Raw genomic sequence first — 12,031 nt, 5'->3', positions numbered from 1 at the left:
CAGAGTTTTCATATTTAACCAAGTTTCATACAGGTATTTTGAACATGATGAATATTTATAATAAATGTTAATCAACTGTGCTATAACACTGATTCATTAGGCTGTTTTAAAATTTGTTGTGTAACTTTCCCCTTTGTATACTTTTTAATACTTTATTTTTTGTAGTTTTAAAAATACCTATTTATATAAAATTGAGAACAAGAGGTGATAGTGATAGCAATGTGATGGGAATGGAACCTCGGTTATAAAATATCTATGTTTGTTTTAAGGCTATGTTTAAAATCAAATTATATTACGTTGCAAAAACATTTTGATATTATGTTTTGCTTTTCAGACAAGACTTGTGAGCCAGTACTCTTCACTTCCTCCTTTTTATTTTAAAAGCTTATTAATCCAAGTAATTGGCCATTTCCAAAATTGCCAAACTGAATTTAGTCAGGATGTGTTCCTTTTTATGTCTTCTGTCAAGAGTATCTGGGGTGAATTTCAGACACAGATTCTTAGCTTTTGGACCATGACTTCATAATTTTTATGCAATGTCCATCAAAATAATATACTCTCCACCACTGAAATGAAAAGGCAAAATCAAAGCTCTGTGGTTGAATTCATCCTCTTGGGCTTTTCTAACTTTCCTGAACTCCAAGAGCAGCTCTTTGGGGTTTTCTTGGTTGTTTACCTAGGGACTCTGATGGGAAATGCCATCATTATAGTCACCATCTCCCTGGAACAGAGCCTCCACGTTCCCATGTACCTGTTCCTGCAGAACCTGTCTGTGGTGGATGTGAGTTTCAGTGCAGTCATTATGCCTGAAATGCTGGTGGTCCTCTCCACTGAAAAAACGTTAATTACTTTTGCAGAATGTTTTGCACAGATGTATTTTATTCTTTTTTTTGGTGGGACTGAATGTTTTCTCCTGGGGGCGATGGCTTATGACCGATTTGCTGCAATCTGCCATCCTCTGAGCTACCCAATGATTATGAACAAAAGGGTTTTCATGAAATTACTTATAATTTCATGGCTCTTAGGTTTTATGTTAGGTACTGTGCAGACCACATGGGTTTTCAGTTTTCCCTTCTGTGGCCCCAATGAAATCAATCACATCTCTTGTGAAACCCCAGCAGTGCTAGAACTTGCATGCGCAGACACCTTTCTGTTTGAAATCTATGCGTTCACTGGCACTGTTTTGATTATCATGGTTCCTTTCGTGTTGATCCTCTTGTCTTATGTTCGGATTCTCTTTGCCATCCTGAAGATGCCATCGGCCACTGGGAGGCAAAAGGCCTTTTCCACCTGTGCCTCCCATCTCACATCTGTGACCCTCTTCTATGGCACAGCAAGTATGACTTATTTACAACCCAAATCTGGCTATTCCCCAGAAACCAAGAAGGTGATGTCATTGTCCTACTCACTTCTTACACCTCTGTTGAATCCACTGATCTACAGCTTGAGAAACAGTGAGATGAAAAGAGCTTTGATGAAATTGTGGCGAAGAAAGGTGGATTCACATATATTCTGACTGTGCTGAGAAGCTATGCGCTATTTGGTCGCTGCCCGACTAAACTCTGTTTAAAAATAACAAATGGTGGCAACAGTTTGCATTTCTTGGTATTGACTATGCTTTACCTCTTAATTTCTACATATTTGATAATATATTAGGGCTATCGTCATATATAATGTTTTATTCTTTTTCATAGATGTATAATATTTGTTAATATTGGGTGTAAACATTTCTTTAAATTTGTTTATTGGTGGCCATACTAGTGTTTGTTAGTTTTTTGTCCCTTGAAGTATGTTAAATAAAGAAACTAGTTTTATACAAATATAAATATTGTGCTTTTAATTCCTGCACAGTAGGTTTTACAATGTGGATTTGATGGGCCAAAACAGCTATAAATTTGCAAACTTTTATAAATATCACCTAATCACTTTTTAAAAATGTAATTCATTTTTGCTTTGAAAACCCATTCTGTCCTACTGACTGGATTGAGCTCCAAGAAAACGACAAATAAAGAGATGGTCTTTTATTCTCTGGAGAGAAGATCTTTGCCATGTAGGAGTTGAAAAGTGCAGTTCCTTACGAAGGGAGATCACACTCCCTCCATTCTGGGACCTATAGAAGTTATAGACCACATCTTGCTTTCTTCAGGTTGTCTTAGAATGTATTCATTTACTGTGTGACTAGAAAGCAGCATGGGATTGCTTCTGAAGGTCATTTATTTACTTGACAACATTTGTTGAATGACTTATATGAACCAAGGACTGTGTCAGGTCCTGAGATCACAAAGATTAGTGAGATAATCTAATGTGAGGCAAATATTAAATACACACACTAAAATATAACTATAGTTGTGATAGTTGTGATAACTATTAAACAGAAACTGCACAATACACCCTGAGATCATCACAGGAAGACCTTATCTTACCTGGAGGGTGTGCAGGGAGAGCAGGGTCACTGGAAAGACCAGGAAGGCCTCCCTGAGAAAGCAGCATTGAAACTGAGCCTTATAGGCAGGTAGGAGTTATCCAGGCTCAACTCCAGGGTGAGGGGGAAGGGGATGGAGTCGTCCAAGAAGGATGGGTTTGAAGGTTTGGATGGGAAGGAACTTGATGTCATTCCAGTAAAGGAAGGAGACTGTAGAGTGAGGGAGGGATGATATGAAGAGGTGGGCAGAAGCCAGACCAAATAAAATCTTGTCAGTGCAAGAACTCTGAACTTACCTACCAATGACAGGTGGGCTGTGAGTTGTTAAGCAAAGCAGTGACATGGATATGTTCATACTTTTAAAATGTCTTTCTGGCTTATAATTGATGGAAGCAGTTCCAGAGTGGAAATAGGCAGGGAAGGCAATTGTTATAACCCAAGTGAGAGTGATGTGCTTGGGCTGAGGTGGTGGCAGTGAATTGGAGCAGTGTGGATGGTTCTACCCATACTTAAGAAGTCAAATGGCCAGGACTTGGTAATGGATTGTATGGGGAATGGGTGTGGGTAGAAGAGAGAGGTGAAGAATGAACACATATTTCTAGTTGGAGCAGAGAGTGGATGGAGTTTCCATTTGCTGAGATGGGGAACACTGGAAAGGAAGAGTTTTGGGGATGAAATCCAAGTTTGGATGAGTAAAGTTTAGATACCAGTGTGAAGTCAAAGTCAAGTAGATAGTTGGGATATATAGGTCAAGCTCAGAACAGAGGTTCTGAATTAGGGGAAGATGGGTACAGGGCAATACCTAGAGAGGGATACATGATTCAAGGAGGGTCTTCTCAAGGTGGGGAGACTCCAGAATGTTTGAAGTTCCGTGGAAAGAATCCAAAAGAGAAGAAGTAGGAATTCAGTGTGTCTCAGGCCTGATACTGAAATGTTTCTACCTGAGGAAGAGATATATACAAATGAATAAAGTGTTGCATGGATCACAGAGAGAGGAAGACAGAACTGTGCAGCTGTAGGGGTTCCAGGGACCAAGGAGCTGATTTTAGGAGACTACAGGAAGGGTATCAGGAGTAAAGGAAGTGGATCTGGAAAGATGCTTCAGGATGGTTCCTTCAAGCCTTACATGGATGAAAGCTCCAGGAGGGATTTAGTGAACTACGCCCAAAGATAGAATAAAGTCTCAGTGCCATCTAGTGGCTCAAGCATATAATTGTTACAACCTCACTGCTGAAAGCTTAGGGAGCTAAACTGTTCAGGATTCACTAATACCATCTCTGATGAACTCATAGAAAGTAAGAGAATCAATCACATCAGCTCTGGGATCAAAGAATTTGGACAAATGCAGTGGCAGGTTTCATGTCCTTACAGGTATAGATGTATCTTTTTGTTAGGCTTAGGAGCAGAAGGGCTGAGGGACATCCCAGTTCTTCTCTCCTTTTCCTATCTCTTTTGCCACCGCTGCCATGACCACCGCCATCACCACCACCATCTTCACCATCACCATAATCATGATCTCACATCCCACACATTATATATTCACACAAGTGGGTTACGTCTGCAATCTCATTTCAATATCCATTCATAAATTCAAAATTGATTATTGGGTACCTACCATGTGCCAGTTGCTGTGCTAGATATTAGGCACAACTTCTAGATTACTTTGAGTGATTGAAGCAAACAAATAAACTTAACCCCACTGTGTGGTGATGTCATAATTGTGGCTAACATTCGTGCTGTGAGACTTCACTGGATAAGACTCTTAAGACTAAGAGTCAGGGAAGGCTTCCTGGAGGAGATGATTTTGGTCATAATTTGTAAAGACTATTAAGAGTTAGTTATACGGCAAAAAACAAGAAAGAAGATTCTACATATAGAGAAAAGCTGGTCTTAAAAAGCATGATAGATTTTAAGATCTTGAGTGGAGTTATGTGACAGCGGCACAGAATACTTGAGGCATGAAAGAAAACGGATTCTGACTATAAATGACTTCATGAGCTAAACAAAGGAGTTTGAACTCGGTGTTGAAAGGTATGGAAGAGTCACTGAAAGATGTTACAGGGGGAGAAACAAAATCAAACTTGCATTTTAAAAATAGCTAGTATTGGCTTCCGGAGAAGATGGCAGCGGAGGAGGACGCTGAGCTCACCGTGTCCTGTGGGTCACTTAGATTCCACCCACACCTGCCTAAATAACCCAGAAAATCGCCAGAAGATGAGCAGAACAGAGTCTCCGGAGCCAAGCGCAGATGAGAGGCCCATGGAAGAGGGTAGGAAGGGCGGCGAGGAGGTGCACGCTACATGGACTGGCAGGAAGGAGCCAGAGCAGCCCACCGGCCAAGCAGAGCCCCCGAGTCTGGCTTGCAAAAGCGGAGGGGCTGGACGGAGTGTGTTCCAACAGCAAGCAGGACTTAACATCTGGAAGGTTATAAGTTAAAGGATCTACTCGGAGAGTGGGAGGGCTGGAGGACAACGGGAGGGAGAGTTGTTGAGCCCTTGATGACAGAGCTCAGCTTGGCCGGGAACAAAGGCGCTTACCAGCGCCATCTCCCTCGCCCATCCCCAGCCAAAATCCCAAAGGGAACTGGTTCTTGTCAGGGAACTTGCTTGCACCGTGCAAACACCCAAAGCTGTGCTTCTGCGGATCCATCCCTCTGGTGGCAGGTCTGACTCCCTCCCACTGCTGCAGGGCCCCTCCCAAATCGGATCTCCAAAGGAAAAGCGAGCTGAGCCTGCCCTGCCCGCCCCGGTGCACCTTGCCGATCCACCCCAGCTAACACGCCAGATCCCCAGCACCAGAAGCCTGGCAATGTGCAAGTAGCCCAGACAGGCCACGCCACCCCACAGTGAATCCCACCCCTAGGAGAGGGGAAGAGAAGGCACACACCAGTCTGACTGTGGCCCCAGCGGTGGGCTGGGAGCAGACATCAGGTCTGACTGCGGCCCCGCCCACCAACTCCAGTTATACACCACAGCACAGGGGAAGTGCCCTGCAGGTCCGCACCACTCCAGGGACTATCCAACATGACCAAATGGAAGAATTCCCCTCAAAAGAATCTCCAGGAAATAACAACAGCTGATCAAAAAGGATTTAAATAATATAACAGAGAGTGAATTTAGAATAATAGTCATAAAATTAATCGCTGGGCTTGAAAACAGTATAGAGGACAGCAGAGAATCTATTGCTACAGAGATCAAGGGACTAAGGAACAGCCAGGAGGAGCTAAAAAATGCTATCAATGAACTGCAAAATAAAATGGAGACAACTACAGCTCGGATTGAAGAGGCAGAGGAGAGATTAGGTGAACTAGAAGATAAAATTATGGAAAAAGAAGAAGCTGAGAAAAAGATTAAAAAAATCCAGGAGTATGAGGGGAAAATTAGAGAACTAAGTGATGCACTAAAGAGAAATAATCTACATGTAATTGGTATTCCAGAGGAGGAAGAGAAAGGGAAAGGTGCTGAAGGGGTACTTGAAGAAATCATAGCTGAGAACTTCCCTGAACTGGGGAAGGAAAAAGGCATTGAAATCCAAGAGGCACAGAGAGCTCCCTTCGGACGTAACTTGAATCGATCTTCTGCACGACATATCATAGTGAAACTGGCAAAACACAAGGATAAAGAGAAAATTCTGAAAGCAGCTAGGGATAAACGTGCTCTAACATATAAAGGGAGACCTATAAGACACGTGACCGATCTCTCTACTGAAACTTGGCAGGCCAGAAAGGAATGGCAGGAGATCTTCAATGTGATGAACAGAAAAAATATGCAGCCGAGAATCCTTTATCCAGCAAGTCTGTCATTTAGAATAGAAGGGGAGATAAAGGTCTTCCCAAACAAATAAAAACTGAAGGAATTCGTCACCACTAAACCAGCCCTACAAGAGATCCTAAGGGGGATCCTGTGAGACAAAGTACCAGAGACATCGCTACAAGCATGAAACTTATGGACATCACAATGACTCTAAACCCATATCTTTCTATAATAACACTGAATGTAAGTGGACTAAATGTGCCAACCAAAAGACATAGGGTATCAGAATGGATAAAAAAAACAAGACCCATCCATTTGCTGTCTACAAGAGACTCATTTTAGACCTGAGGACACCTTCAGATTGAGAGTGAGGGGATGGAGAACTATTTATCATGCCACTGGAAATCAAAAGAAAGCTGGAGTAGCCATACTTATATCAGACAAACTAGACTTTAAATTAAAGGCTGTAACAAGAGATGAAGAAGGGCATTATATAATAATTACAGGGTCTATCCATCAGGAAGAGCTAACAATTATAAATGTCTATGTGCCGAATACCGGAGCCCCCAAATATATAAAACAATTACTCATAAACATAAGCAACCTCATTGATAAGAATGTGGTAATTGCAGGGGACTTTAACACTCCACTTACAGAAATGGATAGATCATCTAGACACATGGTCAAAAAAGAAACAAGGGCCCTGAATGATACATTGGATCAGATGGACTTGACAGATATATTTAGAACTCTGCATCCCAAAGCAACAGAATATACTTTCTTCTCGAGTGCACATGGAACATTCTCCAAGATAGATCACATACTGGGTCACAAAACAGCCCTTCATAAGCATACAAGAATTGAGATAATACCATGCATACTTTCAGACCACAATGCTATGAAGCTTGAAATCAATCACAGGAAAAAAGTCTGGAAAACCTCCAAAAGCATGGAGGTTAAAGAACACCCTACTAAAGAATGAGTGGGTCAACCAGGCAATTAGAGAAGAAATTAAAAAATATATAGAAACAAACGAAAATGAAAATACAACAATCCAAACGCTTTGGGATGCAGCGAAGGCAGTCCTGAGAGGAAAATACATTGCAATCCAGCAATTTTTCCAAGAAAAATCCCAAATACAAAATCTAACAGCACACCTAAAGGAAATAGAAGCAGAACAGCAAAGACAGCCTAAATCCAGTAGAAGAAGAGAAATAATAAAGATCAGAGCAGAAATAAACAATATAGAATCTAAAAACACTGTAGAGCAGATCAACAAAACCAAGAGTTGGTTTTTTGAAAAAATAAACAAAATTGATAAACCTCTAGCCAGGTTTATAAACCTCTAGCCAAGAAAAGGGAGATGACCCAAATAAATAAAATCATGAGTGAAAATGGAATTATTACAACCAATCCCTCAGAGATACAAGCAATTAACAGGGAATACTATGAAAAATTATATGCCAACAAACTGGAAAACCTGGAAGAAATGGACAAATTCCTAAACGCCCACACTCTTCCAAAACTCAATCAGGAGGAAATAGAAAGCTTGAACAGACCCATAACCAGCAAAGAAATTGAATCAGTCATCAAAAATCTCCCAGCAAATAAGAGTCCAGGACCAGATGGCTTCCCAGGGGAGTTCTACCAGACGTTTAAAGCAGAGATAATACTTATCCTTCTCAGGCTATTCCAAAAAATAGAAAGGGAAGGAAAACTTCCAGACTCATTCTATGAAGCCAGTATTACTTTGGTTCCTAAACCAGACAGAGAGCCAGTAAAAAAAGAGAACTACAGGCCAATATCCCTAATGAATATGGGTGCAAAAATTCTCAATAAGATACTAGCAAATCGAATTCAACAGCATATAAAAATAATTATTCACCATGATCATGTGGGATTCATTCCTGGGATGCAGGGCTGGTTCAACATTTGCAAATCAACCAACGTGATACATCACATTAATAAAAGAAAAGATAAGAACCATATGATCCTGTCAATCGATGCAGAAAAAGCATTTGACAAAATTCAGCAAGGTTTCTTAATAAAAACCCTCGAGAAAGTCGGGATAGAAGGAACGTACTTAAAGATCATAAAAGCCATTTATGAAAAGCCCACAGCTTTTTAACATCATCCTCAATGGAGAAAAACTGAGAGCTTTTTCCCTGAGATCAGGAACATGACAGGGATGTCCACTCTCACCGCTGTTGTTTAACATAGTGTTGGAAGTTCTAGCATCAGCAATCAGACAACAAAAGGAAATCAAAGGCATCAAAATTGGCAAAGGTGAAGTTAAGCTTTCACTTTTTGCAGATGACATGATATTATACATGGAAAATCCGATAGACTCCACCAAAAGTCTGCTAGAACTGATACATGAATTCAGCAAAGTTGCAGGATACAAAATCAATGTACAGAAATCAGTTGCATTCTTATACACTAATAATGAAGCAACAAAAAGACAAATAAAGAAACTTATCCCATTCACAATTGCACCAAGAAGCATAAAATATCTAGGGATAAATCTAACCAAAGATGTACAAGATCTGTATGCTGAAAACTATAGAAAGCTTATGAAGGAAATTGAAGAAGATATAAAGAAATGGAAAAACATTCCGTGCTCATGGATGGGAAGAATAAATATTGTCAAAATGTCAATACTACCCAAAGCTATCTACACACTCAATGCAATCTCAATCAAAATTGCACGAGCATTCTTCTCGAAACTAGAACAAGCAATCCTAAAATTCATATGGAACCACAAAAGGCCCCGAATAGCCAAAGTTATTTTGAAGAAGAAGACCAAAGCAGGAGGCATCACAATCCCAGACTTTAGCCTCTACTACAAAGCTGTAATCATCAAGACAGCATGGTATTGGCACAAAAACAGACACATAGACCAATGGAATGGAATAGAAACCCCAGAACTAGACCCACAAACGTATGGCCCACTAATCTTTGACAAAGCAGGAAAGAACATCCAATGGAAAAAAGACAGTCTCTTTAACAAATGGTGCTGGGAGAACTGGACAGCAACATGCAGAAGATTGAAACTAGACCACTTTCTCACACCATTTACAAAAATAAACTCAAAATGGATAAAGGACCTGAATGTGAGACAGGAAATGATCAAAACCCTAGAGGAAAAAGCAGGAAAAGACCTCTCTGACCTCAGCCCCAGCAATTTCTTACTTGACACATCCCCAAAGGCAAGGGAATTAAAAGCAAAAATGAACTACTGGGACTTTATGAAGATAAAAAGCTTCTGCACAGCAAAGGAAACAACCAACAAAACTAAAAGGCAACCAATGGAATGGGAAAAGATATTTGTAAATGACATATCGGACAAAGGGCTAGTATCCAAAATCTATAAAGAGCTCACCAAACTCCACACCTGAAAAACAAATAACCCAGTGAAGAAATGGGCAGAAAACACGAATAGACACTTCTCTAAAGAAGACATCCAGATGGCCAACAGGCACATGAAAAGATGCTCAACGTTGCTCCTCATCAGGGAAATACAAATCAAAACCACACTGAGATATCACCTCACACCAGTCAGAGTGGCCAAAATGAACAAATCAGGAGACTATAGATGCTGGCGAGGATGTGGAGAAACAGGAACCCTCTTGCACTGTTGGTGGGAATGCACACTGGTACAGTCACTCTGGAAAACAGTGTGGAGGTTCCTCAAAAAATTAAAAATAGACCTACCCTATGACCCAGCAATAGCACTGCTAGGAATTTACCCAAGGGATACAGGAGTGCTGATGCATAGGGGCACTTGTACCCCAATGTTTATAGCAGCACTCTCAACAATAGCCAAGTTATGGAAAGAGCCTAAATGTCCATCAACTGATGAATGGATAAAGAAATTGTGGTTTATATACACAATGGAGTAGTACTACGTGGCAATGAGAGAGAATGAAATCTGGCCCTTTGTAGCAATGTGGATGGAACTGGAGAGTGTTATGCTAAGTGAAATAAGCCATACAGAGAAAGACAGATACCATATGTTTTCACTCTTATGTGGATCCTGAGAAACTTAACAGAAACCCATGGGGGAGGGGAAGGAAAAAAAAAAAGAGGTTAGAGTGGGAGAGAGCCAAAGCATAAGAGACTCTTAAAAACTGAGAACAAACTGAGGGTTGATGGGGGGTGGGAAGGAGGGGAGGGTGGGTGATGGGTATTGAGGAGGGCACCTTTTGGGATGAGCACTGGGTGTTGTATGGAAACCAATTTGACAATAAATTTCATATATTGAAAAAAAATTTTTAAATAAAAAAATAAATAAAAATAGCTAGTATTTATTAGGCATTTACTATACACCTGGCTAAGCCCTTTACATGGTTGAACTCACTTTATTCTTCACAACAATACCATTTAAGAGAGGAGCCAAGAGATACTAAATAATTTGTCCAAATATTCAAAATTATTTTGTGGCTGTATGGGATAAGAACGTACTTCATGGATGTCAGAGTTCATGCTTTTGGCCCAGAAGCTTGCTTTACTGCATCTCATATGGTGCAAGAAAAGGAGCTGAAGACACTCTCAAGTTGGGCTTACATGCCCCAGGCATTTCTCCAATGGCCACGCACTGAGCTTTGTCCCTCGTGTACATCCCTGGCTGGAGCTCGTTTCTGGAGGTGGCCTCATTGAGTAGACCTGTAGTCCCAGAACAGGTTGTCAGCAGATTGTCAGCAGAGTTGTTCAGATCAAATACTGATCGTTCTTGCTTGGGAGGTACAACACCTGGGGTCATCACGGGTCCTTGTGCAGGTCTCCCAGCATCCCATCATTGTGGGCAATTTGGGCATAACAAACAGTTGCTTTGGGGAAGTAGACAAAGGCAATTCTTTTCAGAAAGTTCATGTTTCCCTTTTTTTTTTTTTCCACTTTCCCACCAGGCCTTAAAAGGCGACACCAGACATTCATTGCACATGAAAATTCTTTCAATATCTGTCATTCCTGTTTCCAAGTATGACCTGCTTTTTCCCCTAAGATTTTAGCCTCTGCTAATAAACTCTGTGGACTTATGATATTTGGCAATTCATAGAACATCAAGTCAGTGTTATAAAAAATATAGCAAACTTGGTTTTGGTGTGAGGGCTTCTAGATGGGCTATTTCTCTGTTTTTCTGATTACCATCTAGAAACAGGAGCAGAACATCCCTGATGTCATTGTAACAACATCCCAGCAGCAGACGGGAACTCCTTGTAGGTTGCAATGCTCAAAAGCAGTGGAAATATCAAGAGTAGGGCATAGACACTTCCATCTTAAACACTTTTTTCAGCCTTTTTTCTTGGTCTATTTCTTTATGTTTCATTCAGGAATAAAGCTATTCAGTGATCATCTTTTATTGCAGTTTTCTTTAGAGTAGTGGTTCTCAAAGTTGGTTTGGGAACCCCTGAAGGACACTGAGACCCTTTTAGGGGTTCTGTGAGGTCAAAATTACTTAAAAATATGATTTGCTTTTTATCTATCATTCTCTCAGAAATGCAGAGTTTTCCAGAAGCTACATGATGCATTATATCACAACAGATTGAATGCAGATGAGAATTCAGCTATGTTCTTTTATTAAGCCAGGCATTAAAGAGATTTGCAACAATGCAAAACAATGCCACTCTTCTAAATATTTTCTGAAAATATAACTATTTTCCATCAAAATGTGTTATTTCTATTAATGTACAATGGGTTATACTGTTGTTATTTTTAAATGAATTAATAAGTAAATATTTATAAATGTCTTAGTTTTAATTTCTAGTATAGTAAGTATCAGTTATTCTAATCTGTATAAATAAAAGCTCTTTGAGGTTCTCTATAAATTGTCAGACTATAAAGGGGTCCTGAGACTAAA

The 12,031-nt window shown here is 40.3% G+C and overlaps 1 protein-coding gene across 1 annotated transcript; it reads left to right on the top strand.

The window, feature by feature from the left end:
* Nucleotides 1–556: 556 nt before the first annotated feature.
* LOC115526175 (olfactory receptor 10A3-like) lies at nucleotides 557–1,516 on the top strand. Its single transcript, XM_030333655.1, has one exon. The coding sequence runs from the start codon at nucleotides 572–574 to the stop codon at nucleotides 1,514–1,516; it is 945 nt and encodes a 314-aa protein (XP_030189515.1). The 5' UTR covers nucleotides 557–571.
* Nucleotides 1,517–12,031: the final 10,515 nt, after the last annotated feature.

Source organism: Lynx canadensis, chromosome D1 (assembly GCF_007474595.2).
Source record: "Lynx canadensis isolate LIC74 chromosome D1, mLynCan4.pri.v2, whole genome shotgun sequence".
Taxonomy (NCBI): domain Eukaryota; kingdom Metazoa; phylum Chordata; class Mammalia; order Carnivora; family Felidae; genus Lynx; species Lynx canadensis.
The sequence above is the reverse complement of the archived record's forward strand: the minus strand, read 5'-3'. Positions and strand labels throughout refer to the sequence as shown.